The 27,469-nt window shown below is 36.8% G+C and overlaps 2 protein-coding genes across 3 annotated transcripts in view; both read left to right on the top strand.

The window, feature by feature from the left end:
- ROCK1 (Rho associated coiled-coil containing protein kinase 1) overlaps positions 1-6,351 on the top strand; it is a gene marked incomplete at both ends in the record, with an annotated part of 127,948 nt that extends 121,597 nt beyond the window's left edge. The window contains 6 exons of the mRNA XM_084252683.1: positions 9-79; positions 459-547; positions 3,144-3,222; positions 3,370-3,631; positions 4,289-4,496; positions 6,240-6,351. Coding sequence (XP_084108809.1) covers positions 9-79; positions 459-547; positions 3,144-3,222; positions 3,370-3,631; positions 4,289-4,496; positions 6,240-6,351 — 821 coding nt within the window. The remainder of the gene's footprint in view (positions 1-8; positions 80-458; positions 548-3,143; positions 3,223-3,369; positions 3,632-4,288; positions 4,497-6,239) is intronic.
- Positions 6,352-18,948: 12,597 nt separating this feature from the next.
- The window catches only part of USP14 (ubiquitin specific peptidase 14), a gene marked incomplete at its 3' end in the record, with an annotated part of 44,533 nt that continues 36,012 nt past the window's right edge, over positions 18,949-27,469 (top strand). Inside the window, exons 1-3 of one of the 2 annotated variants that reach the window (XM_084252378.1) lie at positions 18,949-19,091; positions 22,677-22,822; positions 26,201-26,233. In XM_084252378.1, the coding sequence (XP_084108504.1) occupies positions 19,076-19,091; positions 22,677-22,822; positions 26,201-26,233 (195 nt within the window). In that variant the 5' untranslated portion in view covers positions 18,949-19,075. Of the gene's footprint in view, positions 19,092-22,676; positions 22,823-26,200; positions 26,234-27,469 lie in introns of those variants that run through there. The other variant, XM_084252379.1, reaches the window with a different exon arrangement.

Below are 27,469 nucleotides of genomic sequence, written 5' to 3'. Positions count from 1 at the left end.
ATTCTCAGAGTCAAGAATTGAAGGTTGGCTTTCAATCCCAAATAGAGGAAATATCAAGCGATATGGCTGGAAGAAACAGGTACCGTGTGCCTCACTTTATCTAATTGGTATCTTTTCATATATTTTACTTTTAAAGCATAATACTTGATTTAAATGCTCTATTACTAGCATACTAGTAGTATGGTATTCAAGAGAAATATAAACTTCAAATGAAATGTTACCACTCCTTTGGAATTAAACATTTGTGGAGTCCTGTTAAACTTAGAATGAAAAAAGAATTGCGCAACTACTAGAAAGTACTGATACTTTTATTTTCCAATTAAAAAAAAATTAGTTGTGAGAATTTAAATGATTTTAGATTAATCCATTATAATCTAGACATAAATGATAATTTTTATGCTGTCACTTTAAATCAAATTAATGTCCTTATACCTCATCCCAATTTTTTCTCATTTCAGTATGTTGTGGTAAGCAGCAAAAAAATTTTGTTCTATAATGATGAACAAGATAAAGAACAATCCAATCCATCTATGGTGTTAGACATAGAGTAAGTTGCATGTTACTTACTTTTTTCCTTAACAAATTTTTAAGACATTATACTAAATCTCACTTAGCAAAATGTGAATGGGAAAAATTTGTATACCTGATTTATGTATTCTAAAGAGAATTTATTTTTCAGGTGTTATTGGTTTTAAGGTCAGAGAGCTGTCTTCAAAAGTATGTGACTATTTGATCGTGTGTATGTGTATGTTCTCTTTCAAAAAAAAGGTCAAAAAGGTCTGTAAAAAAAAATTAGGTTTTTCTCCTTATATTCAATCTAAAACCACTCTGCCTGCATTAACATACACACTGTGGATTGTATAAAAATCAGTTAGATAGTTCTGTATTTAAGGAGCTTACAGATAGTAGTTGGAGAGGTGAAGCATAAGTAACAAAATATAAATTCAATGTGAATTGTAGTGGATGCTAGTCAAGAGAAATATAAACTTAAAATGCAGTGTTGCCATTCCTTTAGTATTAACATTTGTGGAGCCTAGTTATACTTAAAGTGAAAAAAGAATTGAGCAATTATCAGAGAGTACTGATATTTTATTTCCTGATTAAAAAAATTAAATGATTAGCTCTAGTAGATCAGCTCTACATAAACACTAATGATATATATATCATCTGAGTTAAACAATTTAGATTGATACGTTTGCAGCTGTTTTACCTTTTTAATGAGATGCAATTTTCATACAATAAAATGCACAAAGTTTAAGTGTTCTCTTCAATAATTTTTGACAATTGTAACATCCATTTAATCACCCGATGCAAAATAAATAACATTTCCATCACTCTGCAGAAAGTTCACTTACACCCCTTCTGGGGAATTGGCAAGGAAACTATGAATTCTATAATTGAGATTAGTTTTGCCTATTCTAAACTTCACATAAATTAAATTATACCATATGTATTCTTTGTGTGTCTCACTTCTATCATTTGGCATAGTGTTTGTTATGTTGTTCTTTTTATTGATGAGTAATATCCTGCATTGCTTCCAGTTTGGGGCTATTATAAATAAGACTTCTGTGAACACTGTGGACTTTATTTCTCAAGAGATTAATAATACCTAAGAATGGAATCCTGCCTGTAGTCTTTAACCTTTAAAACAAATACCAAATAATATTTTTAAGTGGTTTATATATATATATATATATATATTTACTGACAGTGCATGTATTTCACAAACATTTGGTGTTGTCAGTCTTTGATTTTTGATACTTTAATGGATATGACATGCTATCTCATTATATGTATTGTCTATTAGTAATAATGCCAAAAAACTTTGCATTTTATGATATCATTAGTGTTGAATCCATGTCTTCATTGGCCTTTTGTATAGCCTTTCTTAAATGTCTCCAAGTCTTTTGCAAATGTTTAAACTGGGTGCTTATATTTTTAAGATTTGTGCAAGTTCTGTATGTAATTCTGATACAAATCCTATGTCAGAAATATATAGTACAAATATTTCCCAATCTTTGACTTGCCTCTTCATATTCACTATGGTATCTTTAAATGCAAACCAATTTATCTTTTTTTTTTATTTAGAGGACATTGCCTTTTATAACCCATCCAAGAAATTTTCACCTGCCTAAAGGTCATAGTGTTTTCTGTGCTTTCTTCTAGGATCATTCTCCTTATTCTAGGTTTGACATTGAAGTCATAATTTATTTCACATTTATTTTTGTGTTTGGTAAGAGGTAGTAGTTGAGGTTGATTTTTTTTCCCCCCATTTGTTTTCTGATTATTCCAACCCAGTTTCGTACATTGACCTTGAATGCTATAATCATGCCTTTTACTTAGCAGTTTTGTAGATTCTTTCATGGATTCCACAAGCCATTTCTACAAATTTGCAACCAAATTTCCAAATGGTGAAAGGTTTACTTTTTTCTTTTCAATCTGTATGTCTTATCCTGCAGATAGATTCATATGACCACCACCCCAGTCAAAACACAGATCTCATGCCACACTTTTATAGCCACAAGAGGCACCCTTTTTTCATTCCTCCCTAATTGCTGTCAGCTACTAATCTATTCTACATCTCTATAATTTTGTCATCTTGAGGATACTGAATAAATGGAGTCAAATAGTGTGTAACCTCTGGATCAGCTTTTTTTTTCACTCAGCATAAATTCCCTGAGCTCCATTGAAGTTATAATTTGTTTTCTTCAGTTACTGGGTAGTATTCATGTTAGGTTGTACCACAGTGTAGTCATTCATTTGGGTTGTTTCCATTTTTGGTGTTTAGGACTTAAGCTGCTATGAAAATTCATGTGCAAGTTTTTACAAACTTAGAACTTTTCAATTTTTTATAGTTAAAGGTCCAGGAGAGCACCTGCTGTGTCAGATGATAAGCAGATACTTCGTTTTATAAGAAACTATCATACACTTTTCCAGAGTGGTTCTGCAACTTTATATTTCTGCTATAATTGTCTGAATGATCTAGTTTCTATATATTCTTATCATTATTTGTTTTTATTATTGAAATTCCAGTAGATGATGTGATTTTTTAATTTGCTGTACCTGTATAACCTCTTTAATGAGCCCTATGTCTTTTTCTATAAATGAGTTTTATAATGGCCCATATCATGTTTTTATTTTAGTAAATTGTTTCACGTTCGACCTGTTACACAGGGAGATGTGTACAGAGCTGAAACTGAAGAAATTCCTAAAATATTCCAGGTAAAAATTTGAAATTATAATTTTAGAACATCTTTTATTTTACCTGAGTACTAAATGTATTTTATGAAGTATAAATATACAAATGTTTTAATACATTTGAAAGAATAAGACTTTTTAAAATCTTCCTTTTATCATTTCTGAATGTAGATTCTATATGCAAATGAAGGCGAATGTAGAAAAGATGTGGAGATGGAGCCAGTACAACAAGCTGAAAAAACTAATTTTCAAAATCACAAAGGCCATGAATTTATTCCTACACTCTACCATTTTCCTGCCAACTGTGAGGCCTGTGCCAAACCTCTCTGGCATGTTTTTAAGCCACCCGCCGCCTTAGAATGTCGTAGATGCCATGTTAAGTGCCACCGAGATCACTTAGATAAGAAAGAGGATTTAATTTCTCCATGTAAAGGTAAGGCATAAAAATTATTTTTATAACTTACAGCAAATTAGAGAATTAACTCCCAATGAAACACTTCTTTAGGTATAGTGTTTTCTGTACCAAATTGGAAACAAGTATTATAAGAAACAATATTTTGGCATGCATTAGTCGAGCAATGTGCAGCTGTTTCACAGCTGCAGATTTAGCTTTGATAACATATTTTTAAAGGGAAACATCTTTTTGTAAAATCAAAGGTGCCACAAAGAAATTATTCTAAATTGGAGAGCAGAGGTATATAGGTGAGTTCTACTGTAGTCTACCTTTAGTTTTTAACCTCCTGCATTTTTTGTCTGGTTTTCACTGCCTGGACTAACATATTTTATATGCTAGTTTAGCCTAGTAGTTCAATCAGAATAGCACAAATTATAGTTATTTTAACAATACTTTTGTTTATAAAAATACATTTGTTTGCTTCATGGCTGCATTTTATATTGTATTTTTGATTTTACTTTCTTATTAGTATATAACTAATGTTTTCTTTTAGATTTTCAGCCTTATTTAAATTGAGAGGGGGATATTGTCCAAATATAGTGAATCTTTCAAATTCTAAGAAACTTATAAAATTAGGCATTCAATAGGCATTTTAAAAGAAATTTTAACTTTCGTTCTTTTTCTTTCTTAACATAGTAAGTTATGATGTAACATCAGCAAGAGATATGCTGCTGTTAGCATGCTCTCAGGATGAACAAAAAAAATGGGTAACTCATTTAGTAAAGAAAATCCCTAAGAATCCACCATCTGGTTTTGTTCGTGCATCACCTCGAACACTTTCTACAAGATCCACAGCAAACCAGTCTTTCCGGAAAGTGGTGAAAAATACATCTGGAAAAACTAGGTAAGGATTGAAATGTTAACCTTTTTAATGATATAGTATAACATCTATAAACATTTTAAATTTAATTGCTTTTCTCCCCATAGAGGACATCATTTGTAAATAGGTATTTATATGTGACTTGAAATGAAACTTGAAACTACAAATTAACTGGTTCTTTTAGAGAAGTTAGTAATATTTATAAATCATGTATTTAGTTCTCTAGCAAGTGATATTATCATTTGTTGGGATGTGTGGTACTTTTTATCCCTTAATGTTTTAAACAAAACGTGGTTTATTCATTTTTTTAAATGTAAATAGAGTCATACAAAGCTTTGCTCACCTTCATTTTTAAGCACATTGGCTCCTTTTTTAGAGAAATTAAAATTAGTTGGTATTATCAGTGACTGTGGTGTTACAAATAAAACTTCTGAGAGTAAAATAAATAAATAAACTTCCGAGTTACATACCCATTTTGTGGGGGTCAAGAGAGGTTAACTGGTTTTGATGGAACTTAAAAAAATATATTTATATGCTGTAACAATGACAGAACATAACTAAACCCTTTATTGAAGAAAGGTTATGATATCTCAAGTTCTCATCTTGACATGAACAGGTGAGATTCAGAAGAACTACGCAACTTAGAAGAACTAAGCAACTTACAAACAAGATCACATAGTAAACTAATGGCGTAGTCAGGTTTAGGAACCATTTTCATCCCATTCTAAAAAGCCTGTATGTTTTCTCTTTTATCAAATACCAACTTTCTCTAGAATGTAATCCTTATATGAAAGAATATATGGATATTATATGAATATAGGGATAATATATGAACCTAGAAGTTGAAACCTAACACTGATTTTGCTTCTCTGCTCATGTCACCCAGATCTTCCAAGTAACCTGAAAACCATCTTTAATTCATCCTATTTCTTTACTACATACTGTCAAAGCCAAGTCTTATGCTTTGAAATGACTTGTATCCTTTGGTCCTACTCTAGTATCATTGCCTCACTCCTGACTTATTTCTGTAGATTGGTGTATTAATCCTCTCCTGTGTACAAAAACCGTATCTAAAATTATTAAAAAACAGATCTTAACTTTGTAAAAAGAATGTGCTGGAAATTGACTGGAAGTGAAAAGGAGGCAATACTAAGTGTATTTTTCCATTTTCCTAATTTTGTGTATTAATTGTATGTAGGGATGATGGATATTTACCTTTCTATTTAATTTTTGTTTTTTATTTTTAAACTGAATGCATTTCTTAAAATACATTTTTTTCTTTTTTTCCCTCAACAGCTAACCATATGACCTAGCACCTTGTGGAATCATGTGGGATGCTACCTGATAAAGATAAACCAGGCTTCTTTAACCAGGCAGAGCAGACAGGCTGTTCCTTTGACACAAATATCACAGGCTTCAGGGTTAAGATTGCTGTTATTCTGTCCTTGCTTTGGCACAAAAGCATCTGAGGGTTTTTTTTTTATTGCGGGTTTGCCTACAGGTAGATTAGATTAATTATTACTATGTAATGCAAGAACGATTGGGGAAGCTTAGCTAGACGTATTTTTTAAAAAGGTGCTGCCTTTTTGAATTCTAAGAAAATGCCTGTCAATCATGATAGAACATAATTTTCCTCATATAAGTCAGAGGAAGGGACTTTCACTTTCAGGTGGAATGGTTATCACTATCATGGAAGGACTAATGAAAATATCTCAAAATGAGACAACTGAAATTTTTTTAAATGATTCAGTTTTTGTGCTCTTGCAGGACTATACAAAACTATTTTAAGATAGCAGTGATATCACTTGACTTCAGTGCTCTCACTGTAGAATATAAGAGCCTTACTCTTGATTGCCCATCATGGACTTGTGGAGAATAAATATCTTACATATGCTTTACAAAATACTGTATATGTTTCAGCAAGTTTATAGATTGGGGAATATGAGAAGGCAAAAAAAATTTACATTTAATCTATGCATTTTTTGCCAAGCCATATTGAGTTATTTTACTACTAGAGACATTAGGAACTAACTGTACAAAAGAACCCAAGTTTAAAAGCATTTTGTGAGGTACATCATTTCTGTAATTGTATAATGTATTTCTTTGTGGTTTTAAGTGATAGACATTAAGTTAACAAACATATAAGAAATGTATGCACTGTTTGAAATGTAAATTATTCTTAGTACACTTTCAATGGGAGTTGCATTGCCCTTTTAGTGCCTTAATTTGAGAGAATTACTTTACTGCCATGGCTAAATATGGAAATTTCAAAAACACATTTTCAAAAAATGATGTCTGGGTCTTTTCATTGATGGTTATTGGACTTTAATAAATTAATTATATTCTTCATTGAACTACCTGCAAAAATAATGACTATAAAATTCTGCAAAATATGTAGAAGGTTTCACCAGTATAAAATTATGACAATACATCTGATGTTCTCCATCTAGCATAGGAAATACCAGATAAATACTATTACACTTATGTCCAGTAACAAGAGATGATTCATATGGGCAGTATGATTTGTTGTTATCTTTTTAACCAAATACCTCCTCAGTAATTTATAATGGCTTTGCAGTAATGTGTATCAAATAAGAAGCACTGGAAAACTGATTGGTCTTTATGATGATGCATGTTTCAAGTGGTATCGAAAGCCGCACTGATGGATATGTAATAATAAACATATCTGTTATTAATATGCTAATGACTCTGTGCTCATTTAATGAGTAATAAAAGTAATTTATGGAGAGATACTTTTAATAGTGACTACTATGGTGTTTTCTTATGGCTGAAAGGAATGGAAACCAAGGTATAAATAGTCCTTGCCTGTATACAAATGTTTGTTAAATTCTAGATTAAAGTGAATTTTAAAAAGATAAAACCTGGTTTGGGTTCTGAAACAACCGTGGTTATAGTTGAAACACAGGGAAACAGTTTTCCATGGTTCTCTTGAATTTGTCACATCTTGATAGCACAAGCTCTGGCAAGCCAATTTCTAGAGTCTTTTCCAAGGAGATTTAATTAGTGAACTTGCTCAGAAGATACTGTATCTTCCTTCAGAGGAAGGAATATAATAAAAATTATGTATCCCTTTGGGTAAAAGTTGACAGATTTGCTTATTCTCATTATAAAAGACTCTGGTACATAAAACTTGGGGTTCCTCAGCTATGATGTAAACCCACTGCATATTTAGCACCTAACTGGACACTCTGTGTCACCACCATGGGATAATAGAATGAAAAATTCAATAGAGCACTTGATAAGCAGACTCAATCAAGAAGAAGAAAGAACCAGTGAATTCAAGGACAGATCATTTGAAATTATCCAGTCAGAGAAAAAAAAAAAAGAAAAAAGAATAAGAGTAAATAAACCTATTGGATTTATGGTACATTATCAAATAAAACTATATCCATATGTGAATCCAGACAGATTATAGGAAGAGAATGGGGCGGAAAGCTTACTTAAAGAAATAATGGCTGAAAACTCCCCAAATCTAGGGAGGGAAATAGACATCCAGACTTTTAACATCCAAATTCCCAAATAGGTTGATGCTATAGAGGTACATTAAGGCACATTACAAACTAAATTGTCAAAAGTCAAGGAGTAAAACAACTCATCACATACAAGAAAATGCTCATGAGACTATCCATATATTTCTCAGCATAAACATTTGCAGACCAGATGAGAGTAGGGTGATTTATTTGAAGTGCTCACAAAAGAAACCAAAACAAAAACCTAGCCAATCAAGACTACTATACCAACCAAACTCTTCTTTAAAAAAAGAGACACGGGGCTTCCCTGATGGCACATAGGGTTAAGTCTCAGCACTGTGAAGCAATCTGCAGCCAGGAAGCTAACCCACATGGCATAGCAGACTTCTCCTGTCTCGCCCGCTGCTCTCCTCAGCAGTGTATTTTAATCAGTCTGCCTGTTCAGCACACTACTCTGTCTCTGGTGAATCCTCTCACCCCCTGCACCTCTGGCCTACACCCCAGCCCTTGTATGCATAAATAAATAAATCTTTAAAAATTAATAAAAAAGGAGACTCTTCCCCAGGCAACACTGAAGGAGTCTGTCACCACGAGATATGCTGTACAAAAAGTGCTAACAGTTGTTGTTCAAGTTGAAAGGTGCTAAATAGCATCATAAAAACATAAATCTCACTGGTAATGATAATAAATATATAGGCAAATTCAGTGTTAGGTATATTTTACTAATGGTACACAAGTCACATTAACCTTTGTGCAAAAGTTAATAAAATATTAATACTTTCAGCTACAAAAATCTATACATACATAACATAAAAATGTGAAATCAATAATAAAGTATGTCATGTAAAAATGAAGAGTTTTTATATTCACTTGAAGTTATCAACTTGAAATAGACTTATGCTTTATGAAGTTACAGGATAGCCATGAAGGAAATACCTACAGAAGATGCACAAAAGAAAGATACAGGAACCAAAGCATATAATACCAAAAAAAAAAAAAAAATCATTAAATCACAAGGGAAAAATAAAAGAGGAAGGGAAATCTAAAAACAGAAGAATTAATATCACAAGACAAAGCCCCTATTAATAATTAAATATAAATTCATTAAGCGTTCCAATCAAAAGACAAAGTTGCAGAAGGATTAAAAAAACTATATACAATTGTCTAAAAGAGGCTCATTTTTATAATTAAGGAAACAGTCTTAAGTGAAGGAAAAGATATGTCCTGCAATGGTAACCAAAGGGGAGCAGAAGTGGTCACACTTTGTAGGTATAACTCAGAGATATTACAGGTTTGATTCTAGACCATCACAGTAAAGCAAATATCACAATAAAGTGAGTCATGTTACTTTTTGTTTTCCAGTGCATATAAAAGTTATGTTTATAGTCTAATAGGTGTGCGGTATCATTATGTCTAAAAACATACATACTATAATAAAATATTTTGCTAAGAAAATGAGCACATGCTGTTGGAAAAATAATGCCAAAAGACTTGCTTGACCCAAGGTTAACACAAACCAACAATTTGTAAAGTTTGCAATAATCTGCAAAAATAATGACATGAAGTGCAAGGAGATAAGGTGTACCTGGTAAGTAGAAAACTGCAATGAAAGACACAAATCATACAATGATTAAAAAGGTTAATTAAACCAGAAAGATAGAACATGCAACTAACATCAGAGCACCTAAAAATACAAAGCAAACATTGAGGGACAGATATGTTACAACACAATACAATTCTTGACAAATTTAACAAGGTTGAAATCATCCCAAATAACTTTTCCAGCCACAGTGGAATTAAACTAAAAACAATATAAGAAAAGTGGACAAACTCAGTACAATGAAGTTAAAGAACACTCCTACAATACTCTTGTATAACCATTAGTTCAAAGAAGAAATCAAAGGGAGATATATAAAATATGAGACAATGAAAACAACAACAACAAAAAACTTATGGGATGCAGCAAAAGCAATACTAAGGGCAAGTCTGGAGTGACAAATATATAAATGAAGAAAGATCTCAACTAACTTTACACCTCAAGGAACTATGACTAAAAAGGAAACTAAGCCAAATTAGCAGAAGTAAGAAAGATTAGAGCAGAAATGAAACAAACTATAAAAACAATAGAAAAATTGACAAAATGTTTTCTAGAAAGAAAAATCCTTAGAAAAAAGTCATATGAAATCATAAATGAAATGATACAATATTACAACAAATAAAGATCTTAAGGGACTCTATTAGGCAATTACATGAAACAATTTGGATAACCTATAAGAAAATAAAAATTCTCAAATACAGTCTACTAGGACAAAATAAAGAAGAAATAGAAATCTTGCACAGACCTAGAACAATTTTAAAAAGGGTTTGAATCAGTAATCAAAAACTGACCGACAAAGAAAAGTCCCGGGAATAGATGGTTTCATAGTTGAAATCTACCAAACATTTAGAGAACTGATGCTAATCTGTCTTAAAGAGTTCAAGAAAATTTAAGAGGGAGCACATTCATGAGGTCAGCATTACTGCAATACCAAAGTCAGACAAAGATACCAAAAGAAAAAACATCAATATCCCTGATGAATATGTATTCAAAATTTCTTAACAAAATATTAGCAAATTGCACTGAATGAATATAAGAATATACATCATGACAAGTGGAGTTTATTCCTTAGATGAAAAGATAGTTCATATAAATCGATGTGATATACAATATTGATGAATTAAAGATAAAAGTCACACAATCATCTCAATAGATGCAGAAAAGGCATTTGATAAATTCAACACCCCTTTAAGATAAAGCCTCAATGAAATGAACATATAAGACAGAAGAAGACCATACAGAAAAAGCCTACAGCTAATATACTCATTGGTGAAAATGGAAAGATATTCCTCAGAGCAAGACAAAATAAGGATGCCCATTCTTAATACTTCCTTTCAACACTGATATGTTTTGGGAGCCTGCTGCCATAAGGAGCTGGAGTTTATGGAGAATACCTGTTTGCACTGCATACAGAGTTCCAGGACATTAGAAGTTCTTTTTTTTTTTTTTAATTTTTTTTTTAATAGAGGCATGTTTTATTTATTTATTCATTTATTTGTTTGTTTGTTTTTGTTTATACATGCACTGGGTACAGTCAGAAGTACGGGAGGGTGAGAGAATTCACCAGAGCCAGAGCAGGCAGAAGGACCGAAGTACACTGCTGAGGGGAGCAGCGGGCGGCAGGAGAGGTCTGCACGCCATGTGGGACCCTCCTCCGGTGGCCGGGGAGCAGCCGGGGATCGAACCGGGGCCGCAGAGGCCGCGGGCAGCTTCGCAACCCAGTGCTCAACCGGTGCGCCACCAGGGAGGCCCAGGACATTAGAAGTTCTACAAACAGAACTTCTTCCCACAATTGACTCCTGTTCCCTGAGGATGTACTGGCTTGTGCACATGTTCCCTACTAACCAAGAAAACTTTTTCAGCAGTAACTTATTAATCTGTATAAGCAAAAACACAATTGCGTGCTATTTTCTTGTTCCTTTGTTCATATCTGTAATAAAAGTTTGGGCTGGGAGAGTGAAAAGCAGAGCCGCTCTCAATGGCACTCTCCCTCGTCTCCCCCTGCTGCAAATTCATTTAGACGCCAAGTCTTTGTTAACCACAGAGGACTTACTTCATCAGCTGTCCTGACTGTGGCAGTAATGGAAGACTTAACCAGAGAAATTTGGCAAAGAAAAGCCAAATCAAAAATTCCATTTACAATAGCATCAAAGGGATAAAATCCTTAGGGATAAATTTGACCAAAGAATGAAAGATTTGTACACTGAAAAAATTGCAGCATTGAAGGAAGTTTTAAAAACATAAGTAAATCATGGGCCTCCCCGGTGGCAGAGCAGTTGAGCTCTGGGTTGCGAAGCTGCCCGGCCTCTGCGGCGCCGATTCGATCCCGGGCTGCTCCCCAGCCACCAGAGGAGGGTCCCACAGGGCGCGCCGGATGCTCCCCTCAGCAGTGTACTTCGGTCCTTCTGCCTGCTCTGCTCCCTGCTCTGGCTCTGGTGAATTCTCTCACCCTCCCGCGCTTCTGACTGTACCCAGTGCATGTATAAATAAAACAAACAAATAAATAAATAAAACATGCCTCTATTAAAAAAAAATAAGTAAATTAAAAGACATCCTATGTTCCTCAATTGGAAGAATTATTGTTAAAATATCTATACCTTCCAAAGCATTCTACAGATTCAGTGCAATCTGTTAAAATCCCAAGAGCATTTTTACAGAAATAGAAAAATGATCGGGGCCTCCCTCGTGGCGTAATGGGTTAAGACAAAACGTATGAAGCTGTCCACAGCCTTTGCAGCATGAGTTTGATCCCTGGCTGGCCAGGGAGCAACCCACATGGTACAGCAGACCTCTCCTGACTCACCCACTGCTCCACTCAGCAGTGTACGTGTGTCAGTCTGCCTGTTCTGTTCCCCACTCTGTCTCTGGTGAGTCTTCTCACCCTCCGCACCTCTGGCCTGTACCCCAGCTTTTGTATCCATAAAAAAATAAATCTTAAAAAAAAGAAAAATAATCATAAAATTCATGTGGAATCATAAAAGACCCTGTGTAGTCAAAGCAGTTTTGAACAGAAGACAAAGCTATCATACTTCCTGGTGTCAAAATATGTGACAAAGCTACAATAATCAAAACTTTTAATACTAGCATAAAAACACATATAAACCAATGGAACTGAACACAGGGATCCCAGAAACAAATCTCCACATATATAGTCAACTGTTAACTATATAGTCCACATATATAGTCACCCTTTGCCAAAGGTGCCAAGACTACACAATGGGAATAGGACTGTTTCTTCAATAAATAGTGTTGGGAAAAGTTTCAAAAAAATAAGTGCAATTGGACTCAACACATGATACAAACATCAACTGACATTGGATTAAAGACTTCAGAACTGTAAAAATGCTAGATGAAAACATAGAGGAAAGCCACTTGACACAGCCTTGGCAATGATTTCTTGGCTGTGACATCAAAAGCACAGCAAAAGCAAAAATTTTTAGAAGATGGGATTATATCAAATTTACACAGGCAAGGAAGCAACAAAGTGAAGGAGAACCTATGGAATGGGAGAAAATATTCACAAACCCTGTATCTGTATCTTTTCAATTTAGTATAGAAAATACTACACCTGGGCCTCCCCGGTGGCGCAGCGGTTGAGCGCTGGGTTGCGAGGCTGCCCGCGGCCTCTGCGGTGCCGGTTTGATCCCCGGCTGCTCCCCGGCCACCTGAGGAGGGTCCCACAGGGCGCGCAGACCTCTCCTGCCGCCCGCTGCTCCCCTCAGCAGTGTACTTCGGTCCTTCTGCCTGCTCTGCTCCCTGCTCTGGCTCTGGTGAATTCTCTCACCCTCCCGCGCTTCTGACTGTACCCTGCGCATGTATAAACAAACAAACAAATAAATAAATAAATAACATGCCTCTAAATTAAAAAAAAAAAAAAAGAAAATACTACACCTGAAGAAGTTATTTCACTGGGAATTAATTCTCTAATTTGTTGTAAATTATAAAGTGGATTTGATGACTAGGTGTTGAGTGGAAAATAGTATGGGAAAGATTATATAAGAAGTTTTAGCATATACAAACTTTTCTGTGGAATCAAATCTGAATGTGAGAATCATAAGTCACATGGGAATGATACATAAAATTAAGAATCTCTTTTCCTTTGTGTGGCAGAGACTGCTGATTTTCCACTGAAATCCATTTTCTCCTTACTTAAGAGTAGAGTTTAAGATTATATTCTTCTCCCCAGTTAGAGATTACATTTCCCAGACTTTCATATAGCTATACCATGTAACTGTTTTCATTAAGTGAAATATGTATGGGAATTGTTAGGTGTACATTTCTCCAGTTCTTGTAAATGGGTGTGCTGCACTTTCCCCCCTTCTATTATTTCTTCCTGTGTGCTGAAATCTATATTTAACCCAACAGGAAAAAAAACAGCCCCTTAATGTGTTGCTGCTCATAACGGCGTTTTTTTTTCAGGCTGAGTATGAACATTTCCTGAATTTGTTAGTTTGTTAAGGTTAATTTAAGGATTTTAATGGGAAAATATTTCCTGGATGATTCATTTGGGACCAATGTTGTCAGAAGGTTGTTTATAAATAGGAAGGTAGAGGATCAAGGTCAAAGAAGGAGCTGTGATTGTTACAGGGCAACCCCGATATAAAACGTGTTGCTTGACTGTGTGTCCTTACCCACATGCTTAAAGGGGACTTAAACTGCAGGCACACACAAAAGGTTAATAACAGATTTATTTTCAAGGGAAGGGGAAATGAGGAAATGAGTACTTCAGGGAGAAAAAGAGGGAGATAAATTCGTAAATGCGTCCTACCCGTTCTGCTGACCTGGAATCCAAATTACCTGCTGAAAGGTGGCAAAAAGCCAAGAGCTGTGGGTCCAAGAGGTTGACCCCAGTTCACATGGCTGGTTATATATACAAACAGGAATCATGACTGCTTAACTCTGCCCTCAGGTCATCACAACCCTCCCTTTGGGGATCATGGGATTTGTAGTTCCCAGTATCTTGATGGAGTGGGGATGGGGTCCACAAAGCCCATATGGAGTTTGCTCAGGACATCCTTTCCCCCTAATATGATGATGGAAACAGGTTGGAGTGATGTTGTTGCTGCAGTGGGTCCTGAGACTGGTATTTGTGGGTAGCCTCTAGGATCTGGAAAAGGATGAAGCGTAGATTCTCCCCTAGAGCCTACAGAAAGCTATGGTCTTGCTAACACTTTAAGGTGAAGAGCATTCTTGAACTTGTTTGCCAGAACTGTAAGATGATAAAATTTGTATTGTTTTAAGCCCTATATTTGATGTGGCATTTTTTTTTTCTTTCAGTGGGAATAAGAAATCAATACATAGCTCTTCTGTTTTGGGTAGCTCATGTCCTATATCCAGTGTGTCTATGTGAGAGGTAGAACCAGACATTCTTTTCCTCATCATTGGACAATTACATAGTCTTGTCTAGGATGTGGAATCTTGGGGCAGTGAGGCAGTCACAGAATTGGAAATTACTCATGAATGTGGTAGCGCAAGTAGCAGACTTTCTGTGACATAACCTTGCCAATGTTCCCTGCTGCCCATCTCCCTTTGTTCCTATCCATTTTCTGTGCCTGGATTGCTGGTTTTCCTATTGATTCTGTTAGCTATATCAAGTCCTCTAGTTTTTGTTATTTATAGCCAAGAGTTCTAATTCAGAGTTACATGGTCAATGTATGCATATTTCAATATTCCTACCATATTCTCAGTCTTATGAGAGCATGTTTATCTTTGTACTCATAGCTTCTATACTGTCTTGCACTCAATAAAATGCTTGCTGAGAGCAAACAGCTACAGTGTAATGCTACTGATAGCAAGAGGTGATTGTAGGAGTAGCATTTAATTGTATATGAAACAGCACTGGATGAAGATTTTATTTTACTTTTTAAAAGATTTTTATTTATTTATGCATACAAGAGCTGGGGTACAGGCCAGAGATGTGGGGGCGGGGATGAGAGGATTCACTAGAGACAGAGTGGGGAACAGAACAGGCAGACTGACCGAAATACACTGCTGAGGGGAGCAGTGGGCAAGACAGGAGAGGTCTGCTGCGCCATGTGGGTTGCTCGTTGGCCTGCTGGGGATCAAACTTGTGCTGCAAAGCCTGCGGATTGCTTCATAGTGTGGTGCTTAACCCCTTGAGCCACCAGGGAGGCTGTAGATGAAGATTTTAATATTAGATATGATTTCTGTTGGCCAGATAAGGAGGAAACATTTTAAGCAATAAACTGTAGATTCGTCACCACTTAGCTTTCTGATAGTTGACCACATTTTTAGGAACTTATTTATTTGTAAACATGCAGGTTAAGATATTACCAATATATTTATTATTTAAAGAACTCAATCTTAAGAAGACGACTAGTCTCAAGACCCATATAGATCAGAACTTAGTACTGTATAGTATATGGGGCAAGGTTGCGCATCTACAACTCTTGTTATTTCTTTTTATGCCTCCTTTCAGTTGCTAGCACTGTGTTCCAAATCCTCACTCTGCTCTATTTATGTTAAATTCAGATCTTGTATTATTAAGGAGGGGAGATGCACTGAAAACAAAGTTGACTGAGACAAATTCCTGGTCATATATGGAATAAGTAAGTTAAAAATAGGTTGATCTCACATTCGCTTCTTTTGGTGTCAAATAATTCCATTTCTACCAGACAACTATGATTCCTGTTTATAGTATGTTGAAGGAATACAGATGTTTATTCTGTAAAAAGAAGTATGGTGATACCTACTGAAAGAGAGTCACAGGGTACCACAAGAGCACAGCACAGAGAAAGATTTGCACTGGCATCCTTCCATCCTTAGATCTTATGTCTAAGGATGTCTAAATTGACTTTATGTCAATTTCAACAAAGGGCAGCAAAGATTTTCCCACACAGGACCAATCCAATATATTTTAAAATATCTCTTTAATGAGAATATATTATTGGGCATTCAGAGAATAGAAAATAAAGCTACCAATAAGCCACTACACTAACCATACCCTACAGTCATTCTCAAGCTTTTACTGTGTAATCATTATGTTGCATACTATGTGTAATGCACTGTGGTAGGTGTCATGGTATCATTTAATAAAAGTAAAACCTGGTCTCTGCACTTCACTCAGCTGAACAATGCTGGGAGACAAAATAGATAAGGAAGGGGAACCCATAGAGTGCCATGGGAACTTGGCCATGGGTCCACATGACCTATTGGGGAGGGGGGGGGGCTATCACAAATTCTGGGAAATGCAGAAACGGGGTAAACAGAACCAGGCAGGACACCTATGTAGAAGGCCCATGGGATAGCAACTAGCCCAGACAAATTTCTCCAGTCATGAAAAGCCTCAAAAACAGGTTATAAAAGGGATCACCAAATCCTTCCTGCAGACTTCTGTCTCCCCACTGCTTCTCCTAGCAGTATATTTCAATAAATCTACCTTATCTGTTCTCCACCGTCTCTGGTGAATTCTCTCAAACCCTCACACTGATATTAGCCAGCCACAGAAAGTATCTTCTACACATGATCTTATTTAATTCTCACAATAATCTTATTACATAGATACTATTCTTTCCATTTATAGATAAGGAAATTGAGGTTCAGAGGTCACTCAGCTAGTAAGGAACAATGGGATTCAAAACAAGTCTGGATTCATTAATGTTCTTATAATCACAAAGTTCAATACATTTTTTAACAGTAAATATTATACACCACCTATCAAACTTTTGACTATTTATTAGTAAGTAAAGGTGTTGCAGTATCTTTAAAGAATTTTTTTTTCTTAGGCCTCCCTGGTGGCGCAGAAAGTTGAGCTCCACACTGTGAAGCTGTTCGCAGCCTTTGCAGCACGGGTTTGATCCTGGCCGACCAGTGAGAATCCCACATGGCGGGGCAGACCTCTCCTGTCTTGCTGGCTGCTCCCCTCAGCACTGTGTTTTCTCAGTCTGCCTGTTCCGTTTCCCGCTCTGTCTCTGGTGAATCCTCTCACCCTCTGGTGCATCTGGCCTGTACCCCGGTTCTTGTATAAATAAATAAATCTTAAAAAAAAAAAAAAAGAAAAAAGAAACAAAACCCAACCTTTAAAAAAAATTTTTTTTTTCCTCTCGCCTTCCACCCAACCACCTGTGCCCATACTTCTTTTGCTTTCTTTCCCCATCACCTCTCCACTTTCCTCTGGTAACCATTATATTTTTTGCTGACTTCAAGATTTATTCCTACTATTCTTTGTGTATAAATGTTTTTGGTTATTTGTACAATACATCTGATACACTTCCTAGTGTATTACTTACATTATTTTAAATAATATTCTATAGTATCTTTGTGTCATTGTAAGTCATATTTTTCCTAGTTGGAAAAATTTAAATGTGCAAAATAAAAACCCACATTTTCAGCTGGTTACATTTTGGATCATATTCTTAGGATAGGTTTTGAAGTAGCTAGTAAAAAATGAATAAGGCTTCTGATATTGATGAGATCACTCTCCTAAAGGTCTGTATTATTTTGAAATATGGATTCATTATGAGAATAACAATTCAAACTAAACTTTTCTAGCATTTGGGATTAATGTAAAACTTTGCTTTATTTCATCAGACAATCTCAATTTTAACTTGCCATTTCTTTGAAAATCCTCCGTTCACGTACAGGTTCTTTTCCTTCTTAATTCACCTACAAATCTGGGATCTAAACTGCTACTGCAATATAGAGTTGGAAGAAACCTCAGAAACCTTCCAATTTAATGTCCTCATTTTCCAGATCTGGGGACACAGTCCAAGACATCTAAGTGGTGGGTTAGGGGTAACTTCCACCAGGTAGTCTGGAGCTGGACTCCTGGAGAGTTTTTCCCCATATTTAACCTCACTTGGTCCAACCTAGTGAGGGGTTGTTAGAAACAACAGTAATACATGACAATCAAGGCTGACCTTTCATTTAAGTGTTCGAGGTGCGTCGACATTTATTTTTGTCCCTAAACCCTTAAATCCTACTTCTCATTAATAAGAAGACCCAGTCGAGGGGCCTCTGCTCTCAGCTCTTCTATTGGCCACATTAACATGAGAAAACCTCCGGCTTGTACGGACCTGCCGTTTTAAAAATAAGTAGGAAGAGACATTTTATAAAAATCTTTCTTAAGAAGGGCCGTCAGGCGCCGACACCGACGGCAGCACGGCGCGAACCCGCCCAGCCCACGCGGCGGGCTGGCGCGAGAGGCGGCGTCCAATGCGCAGGCGCGCCTTGTATCCGTGCGGCCGCGCGTCAGCCCCGCGCGCCCCGCCCCCCCAGGCTTCCCTCCCATCTCCCAGCCTCTCCACTCTCCTGGCCCCGCCTCGCCGCGCCGCGCCTCTTCTCCTCCCGGCACTCGCCCCTTGGCTCCGCGGACGAACTGCGTGTTGCTGCGTCATCGCCAGTGGCCGGTTTGAATGAGGCTCTGGTCGCACCCGAGCCGCCACCACCACCGCGCCTCCGCTTCGGTCGCTGCCACAGCTTCTTCGTGTCCCTTCCCCTGGCCACCCTTGCCGGGGCCGTTCTGTCTGCGCCGCCGCTTCCCCTAGGGCCCCGCCATGCCACTCTACTCCGGTGAGCTCCCTCCTCGCCTCGTGCCCAGCTATCCGCCCGGCGCTAGGCCTCTGAGTAGGCCGGGCCTGAAGGGCGGGTGCCCGACCGGCCACGGGGCGGGGGAGGGTCTGGGGAGGTGTGGACTAGGGTCAGTGGCGTGGAGAGGACCCTGGCCCTTTTTCCTCTCTTCCTGCTAGTTCTGAGCCCTGCTTCGCGAGGGAGAGCCGCCTCTCCCTGGCCGCCGGGTGGGTGGGGTGGGCGGGGGAGTGGAGGTGGGGAAGCTGCGAGCGTCGGCCTCTCGGAGTCATGACTCTGCAGAATAGTTTCTGTCGTCGTCCCAGCCTGCAGGGAAAGGTGAGGGTGTGTCCTGGGCTCTGGGACCAGGCTGGAGGAGGGATCTCCTGGACCCCATCGGTGGAAGGGACGGGCAGGGGGGGAAACCTGAAGTGAGGGCGGGTGGAGGTACCCGGGATGTAAGGTTAGCCTTTATTACTCTTGGAGTTACATCAATGACTGTATTCACTTTGCGCTTTCCCCTTGTTTTTGGCTTAACCGCCCCTTTGGTACCTGTTTCAGTTTTCTCCCGAGGCAGATTGCCAATTTATCTTCATTTTTTTTTCCATCAAACATTGTATTGCGCTTTTATGTCCGAAGCGTACTGTTAACTTGGACAGGTAGCTGAGTACTAATATCCGCAGGCGTCATTTCCTTTTGATTGGTGTGTGACAGGTTTTTTTATTTTTCGTAATTATATGGTGGCACTTCAAGGTATTGCCAGGGATCACGTTTTCACTGCGTTAATAGACCCTGCTGTTTCCTAGTCATATTCAAAATGGCACCTAAAATGTACGTGTTGGCTCCAGTTGGCTGTGGATGTGCGATTCGTTCACAATTCCTGACTCTGTACTCTCTCATATTCCTTTAAATAAGAGTCATCATTAAAGAAAAAGTCAAAAGAGTAATGTTTAATCAGTCTCCTGGTGGATTCTTGATGTTTTAGAAAATTTAATCCAATTCTTTAATAGTGATTACTTAACCTCTCTCTAAAGTCACAGCAATTAACAATAGAATGGAGCTTGAGATATTCTATTTATACATTATAGAGTTAAGGGAACACTACTGGTGAAAAGTAAGTGTACGCTAATGCTTAAATCGCTCACCTCACACGCAAGCAAGACCAACCCCTTGAAAAAAATGCCTGTATTCACCAAACTTTCTATCTTAAAAATGAGTTACATCTTAAATATTGAGTGAGATCTTTTGCTCATTTCCAGCATGAGGGAATGAAGATTTCAAAGGTCTCTTTCCTTGACATCATATTGTGAATCTGTATTTTCATGTTTTGCAAAAATGCTGCTGTTAAAATGAGGACATTTAATACACTGTTTCTAGTAGAAAAGCACTGTTTTCAGTAGAAAGTTAAATATCCAGATTCTGACCTGGATTTTTATTAAGTGCCATAAAAATTAATGAACACCTGTGTGGCTGTCACATAGCTAGTGTTTTTATACATGTTGGTTTATTTTAATCTTCAATGTAATCATATGGTATTAGTATAATTTTCTTTTATAGGTAAGTTTAAGTTATTTATGGTTTTACATTAAATAAATCATATATTTTCTCCATCATTTCTAATACTATTTTGGTTTCATTCTGTTTCATTCTTGCTTGTACTCATGTTTGTAGTTTTCCTGATTGAAATTATGCCCTCTTCAAACCCATTTTCCTTGCTGCAGCTCTGATGTTCAGGCCAAAATGTCCTTTAATGAAAACATTTCAGGGGTTGCACATTTCTTACAACAGAAAGCCTGTGTGTTTTAGAATGACTGTGTTACCTTCCTTGACTTAACCCTTGTTCGGTTTCCAGTTTTAGCTATTTCTTTTCTCTAGGTTTACCTGCATATCAGCACCATGTTACTTTAGGCTTTTGAATTTTTTTCTTGTCTATTCCAGGAATGCTTTTAATTCTCTTTTATTCTCTGGCTAACACCGAATTTCTCAAAGTTGATAACGGAAACAAAAAGTTATTGCTTCCTTCAGGGAACACTTTCTTACTCATCAAGCATTCCTCTGTTCCTGTATACTTATATTTATTTTGTATGCTAATTATTTTAACCTTTTTCCCTTGTCTCTTTTATTAGACTATAAGTTCATAGAGAATCACCTGCTAGACTATTGTGTCTGGTCTTATCATTGAAGTAGGGCTAAACATAGTAACTGAACTGGTGAAAGGGTTGGGATATGGAATCAGGGTCAGCTTTTCAAATTCTGATTGTAGTGGTGGAAAATCAGACAATTCTTAGTTGTGAGTTTCTCATTTTTGAGTAGGTATAAAGATTTCCGAGTAAACAAGCAGTATGTATCATATACATACATCCTTGAGTTTGTTTTACATATTTCAAAAGTAAGCTATATAGGGGTTGACTCATTCTTCAGAACTTTTTCATGTTCCTAAACTGAAACGCTATACCCATTTAACAGTAATTCTTCATTTTTCCTTCCTAACATGCTCCTGGCAACTTCTATTTTATTGTCTCTCTGAATTTGTCTGCTCTAGGTACCGCATATAATATCTGTCCTTTTGTGTATATGACTTATTTCACTGAGCATAATGTTTCCAAGCATCCTCCATATTGTAGCATGTGTAAGAATTTCATTAATTTTTAAGACTGAATAGTATCTATTACAGGTATAATACCACATTTGTTCATTTATCTTTTGGTGGATCATTGCTTGTCCCCATCTTTAGGCTGTTGTAAATAATGCTCCAATGTGTATGGATATACAAATCTATTTTTGAACATCTGCTTTCCATACTTTTGGGTATATAACTAGAAGTGGAACTGCTGGATCATTTGGTAGTTCTATGTTAATTTTTTCAGTGATTCCCATGTAGTTTTCCTCAGTGGCTACACCATTTTCTCAGCATCAGTGAACAAAGGTTCCAATTTTTCCATAACCTCAACACTTGTTATTTTCTGTTTAAAAATTTTATTTTGTAATTACCACCTAAATTGTTATGAGGTAGGGTTATATGTTTTTTAATGATCTTTGTAGTCTTTTTAATATTTGACCACTTGTTGCTGAGGAACCAAGACTTTCAGTTCTTCCATATCTTTCTCTTACGAGACAGTATTGTTTAACCTGTTTTAAAGGTGCCTTACTATCCCAAGACATTTTTCTTCCCTCAAACTATCTTTCTAACTTTTCTTTCTCCTCTCTATTTTTAGTCTTTATAAAACATTTTGAAATCTGAAACTTACCCTAGGAAATATTTCAGTATGATATTTTGCAGAGATTATTGGAGTAGAATTCCGAACAGTAATACTTATCCATTAGTTTTGTAATATTAGTAAATCAGTCAACTTAAGTGTCAGTCTTATTTAGCAAAGGAGAGCTTGGATTAGATACAGTAAGATTTTATTCAAGGCCTACTGGGCCCACTGTGTTCAAGTCACTCCTGATTTGGAAAGCATTATAAGCATAGAAAGATGAGTGACAGTTCAGTTTTTAAGAAGTAACCTAATAGGTCTCCTAAAGATTTTCTAAATCTAAAGTTTTGTCATTTTATAAATGAGAAAAAATAAGTTGTGCTTTTGTTTGCAGTTACTGTGAAATGGGGAAAGGAGAAATTTGAAGGTGTAGAATTGAATACCGATGAGCCTCCAATGGTGTTCAAAGCTCAACTCTTTGCACTGACTGGAGTCCAGCCGGCCAGACAGAAAGTTATGGTGAAAGGAGGAACATTGAAGGTACAATATTCCCCACGTTTTCATTATTTGATGTTTTTATAGGATAGGTCAAAATAACACCAGAAAATGTAGCATTTGAGGTATTTTTTTTTTTTTTTAATTTGTTGAGAGTATATAGAATCTGGGATTAAAACTGTGTTATTCATGTTAGTGAGAGGAAAGAATGTTGTAGCCACTTCAGAGCACTATGTTATAAATAAACATTTTAGGGCCTCCCCGGTGGCGCAGCGGTTGAGCGCTGGGTTGCGAAGCTGCCCGCGGCCTCTGCGGCGCCGGTTTGATCCCCGGCTGCTCCTCGGCCACCGGAGGAGGGTCCCACATGGCGCGCAGACCTCTCCTGCCGCCCGCTGCTCCCCTCAGCAGTGTACTTCGGTCCTTCTGCCTGCTCTGCTCCCCGCTCTGGCTCTGGTGAATTCTCTCACCCTCCCGCGCTTCTGACTGTACCCAGTGCATGTATAAACAAAACAAACAAACAAACAAATAAATAAATAAAACATGCCTCTATTAAAAAAAAAAAAAAAATTTAAAAAAAAAAAAAAAAAAAAAAAAAATAAACATTTTAATTTTAAAATCCATTATGCCAGTGAATACCTATAGGTATAAGAGGCCTGGGGCCCTCCACATACCTATATTGCTTGAATCTTTTTTCCTATAAAGGTGTATTGTATTTTATTTTGTGTAGGTATTTGTATTTCCTTAGTAATTTTCTTTTATAGTGATGGGAAATTTAACTGTTAAAAATGTGGAATAGTATGGTAGTTGTTTGCTTTTTTTTTAAAGGACTTTGACAGAATGTATTTTTGTACATACAGTTAAATATTAGAATTTAAAGTACTTCAACATCTTTACCAAAGCTCTGGTAGTGGAATGTTGGAAAACTGAATTTTTTTCCTTTGGCCTTTTGCATCCTACCCGTTAAAAAAGAGCCATTATCTTTTAAAAATAATAGCTATCTAATACCTATCTGAACATAGGAAGAAGAGAGAACATAGGAGGAAGAGAATTTAAGTATATCTTTTTTTTAAAGATTTATTTATTTGGGCCTCCCTGGTGGCGCAGGCGGTTGAGCGCAGTGCTGTGCAGGGCAGGTTTCCATCCCCACCAGCCATGGAGATGCCCACTGGGCGGGGCAGCCCTCTCCTGTCTCTCCCACTGCTCCCCTCAGCAGTGTATTTTGTCAGTCTGCCTGTTCTGTTTCCTGCTCTGTCTCTGGTGAATCCTCTCACCCTCCCGCACATCTGGCCTGTATCCCAGTTCTTGTATAAATAAATCTGGAATATATTTATTTATGCATATTTATTTATGCATACAAGAACTGGGGTAGAGGCCAAAGGTGGGGGAGGTGAGAGGATCCACCATAGACAGAGTGGGGAACAGAATAGGCAGGCAGACTGAAATATACTGCTGAAGGGAGTAGCATGTGAGACAGGAGAGGTCTGCTGCACCAGGTCTGCTGCGCCATATGGTAGCTCCCTGGCTGGCAGGGGATTGAACTGGTGCTGCAGTGGCTGCGGATAGCTTCACAGTGCTGTGCTTAACCTCTTGTGCCACCAGTGAGGCCCAATTTAAGCATATCTTTAGTTTCCTTTAATTACTTTGGAGTGGTTGTATTTATTGTATTTAAAGTTGATGAAGGACTATGAAAATGTTGTGAAGATATTTTCTCTATTAATGTTTATAATATAGAAGTGTAGTTTTCTAAAAAAAATTCTTTAAGAACTAGACATGATTTGCTTAAGACTTGTAGTTAACTTTAGAGATAAGAACAGACTGTTCTGATTAGGTGGGCAGTAAAACAAATGTTGGTTGAAAACATTGTTTCCCATATAAGTTGTAATATGATTTTTGGTCATTAGTGAACTTGAGAACCAAATTTGTGCTGAGTCTTATATTGGTTGTGTACTGGAGGAAATATAGAATAATGCCTACTGAATGAAAGTATGACTAATAGCTAATATTTATTGAGGCTTTTCTAAAATTCTCATCTGCATTTTTAAGGTGAGAAAAGTGTTTTTTATATATTAATGTATAAAAAGCGAGGAAGTACATTTTATAGATGAAGAGACTTAGCATCTGAGAGGTGTAAATAGTATGTTAAATCATCAGAGGAACTCAGTTGGGTCTGGATTCATTTCACAGTTTTGTGTGACCTTGGATAAATAAGTGATCTGAGGGGACATGTATAGTTATCATTCCTTATGAGTAGCAGTCATATTCCTTAAACTGAGGAGAGCCTTTAGATAGTTGTTGTTCTACTTTACAACAGTGACCAAAGAGATAATTAACACTACGAAAGGGGGGCATAGTGAGGGCTTAGTACCTTTTGTAAGAGGAAAAGAGTAATCTGGAGGTGACTATCCCATAAAGGGAAGGACTTAACCACAGCAGTCCAAACTATCTTTGAACTAAGAATGGAATTAAAAAGTAAAATCTTGATTTAATTGAACATATTGAAGTAGATAGATGTGAAATTTAAGACTTAGGAAATATTCATGGACATGGCAAGTATTTATTAAGGATTGGTTTACCTTAGGGTAGTCTTGTTAATTCTTGTTCATTCTTCTGGTATAATTTTTAATAATACTTCATTCTAAAAATCTCTTGGTTTGGGTGATAAATCATCCTAGTATATAGACTTACTTCTTAAGTTACTGTTATTCTTGTTACATAAGCTGGTTCTTATGTGACAGTTCTGCTGCTTCCAGACAAGCAAAAAGTTGGCATCTGTTATTTGTCATCAAGTATTTTTCATTACTTTTGGCACTGCCAAGTTTATGCAATTTAAGACGTTGATAAACTTAATAGCTTTGATTTTTTTTTCTTAAAAGCACAATTACAGTAACTTTTTTGAAATTGTGCTTCACTTTGTTTTACGTCACAGATACTGCATTTTTTTCCTATTTTTTAAATTTTATAAATATTTTGCATCATTCTTCCTTTTTGTGCAATGTATGTTTTCTCCTCTCAGGTGTAATCCCTGTAAAATTCCCACTACCAATTCACCCCTGCACCATCACCATAGTCCCTTGTGCTCTTTTATTCCCTGTTTTGACCCCTCTCCCTCCCCTGCAGAATGTCTCTAATTTATAATTGCCTGTTAATTTTGTTTTTTTAATTTACTATAATTATTTTTTTCCAGATCCCTTATTTGTTCTCCTATATTCCTCCTATAAATAAAGCCATCTGATATTTTTCCTTTTCTTTTTGGCTTATTTCACTGAGCATAATCCCTTCCAGCTCCATCCATTGTTTGCAGTAACTTTAGTAAAATCTGCATACAGAAAAAATTCTATTGAAGGAGTTAAAATTAGGTGATTATTAAATTATGTTCAGATTGTACAGGGGTGCTTAACTGTTTCTTTTTTGCCTTTAATACAGGATGATGATTGGGGCAATATCAAAATAAAAAATGTAAGTATTATCTCAACATTTATAATACAGTTTTGTAATTATTAAACCAAAATATATCCACGTCATTTTTTCCCTATGTATATCCAGTTATTCCAGCACCATCTGTTGAAAATAGTTCATTTTTTGCATTGACTTGTTCTGGGATCTTTCTTCTTGAAAATCACCTGTTATATTTTTGTGTTCTTGTTTTATTAATATGTTTTTAAATTATTTTATTTTTATTTATTTAAAAAAATTATTTATTTATTTGTACAAGCACTGGGTACAGTCAGAAGTGGGGAGGGTGAAGAGAATTCTCCAGAGCCAGAGCGGGGAGCAGAACAGACAGACCCACAAAACACACTGCTGAGGGAAGCAGCGGGTGCAGCAGGAGAGGTCTGTGTGCCATGTGGGAGCCTTGCCTGCGGCCAGGGATCGAACAGGTGCTGCAGAGGCTGCAGGCAGCTTCACAGCCCAGCGCTCAACCTGCTGTGCCACCGGGGAGGCCCCCCAAATTAATTTTCATTAACCATAGACACTTCCACATTGTTTTTATTAATAACACATCCCAGACAATGCTTCCCAGAAGCACTTATGTCAGTTCCCATTACATTTTGAGTACATAATTTCTACAGATGGTGCCTATGCCAATTTCTACAAAGGGGAAGACAAAGTCATACAACATGTTACAGAGGGCTTTCTTAATTTTTCTGTTTAGCCCATGTTGAATACCTTTTGTAAGTACAGTTATACTCATATTTGCAAAGACACGGAGCTTTCTCTTTGCTTCCCTATGAGGACAGACCTTAGTCTGAGGCTAGATTCTTTTTATCACTGTCTGATTGAATGTGTTTTACATACATTGAAGTAGACTGCTGTTTGTTCACCTGACCCTCACAAAGGGGATATTCCTCCATATAGAATCCCAGTAGCTTTAGGGTGTGAGTTAGTCTTGGGATTTTTCTTCGTGTATAAATGACAATGGTAGGGTGTCATTGAGCTACTTGGGAATAAGGGCTCTTTTAATATGGGGGCACAGACTCTAGCAAGTCTTCACTCCCATAGAGAGACCCCTCATGTAGATGTTTCAGCATTGGTATTCTAGGCCGTTGGGAGGAGTGTCGTTCCATCTGAGTTCATGCTCCAAGTGTAACTCCAAGTGAACTGTTCATCAACCTTTTCATCCCGGTCAGTGTAATAGGGAACAAACTGAGATAAAGTCATTGGAGAGATGAGTGCCTCTTGTAGAGCAGAATG

The sequence above is a fragment of the Talpa europaea genome (assembly GCF_964194135.1).
Source record: "Talpa europaea genome assembly, chromosome: 13".
Classification (NCBI taxonomy): Eukaryota; Metazoa; Chordata; class Mammalia; order Eulipotyphla; family Talpidae; genus Talpa; species Talpa europaea.
The sequence above is the reverse complement of the archived record's forward strand: the minus strand, read 5'-3'. Positions and strand labels throughout refer to the sequence as shown.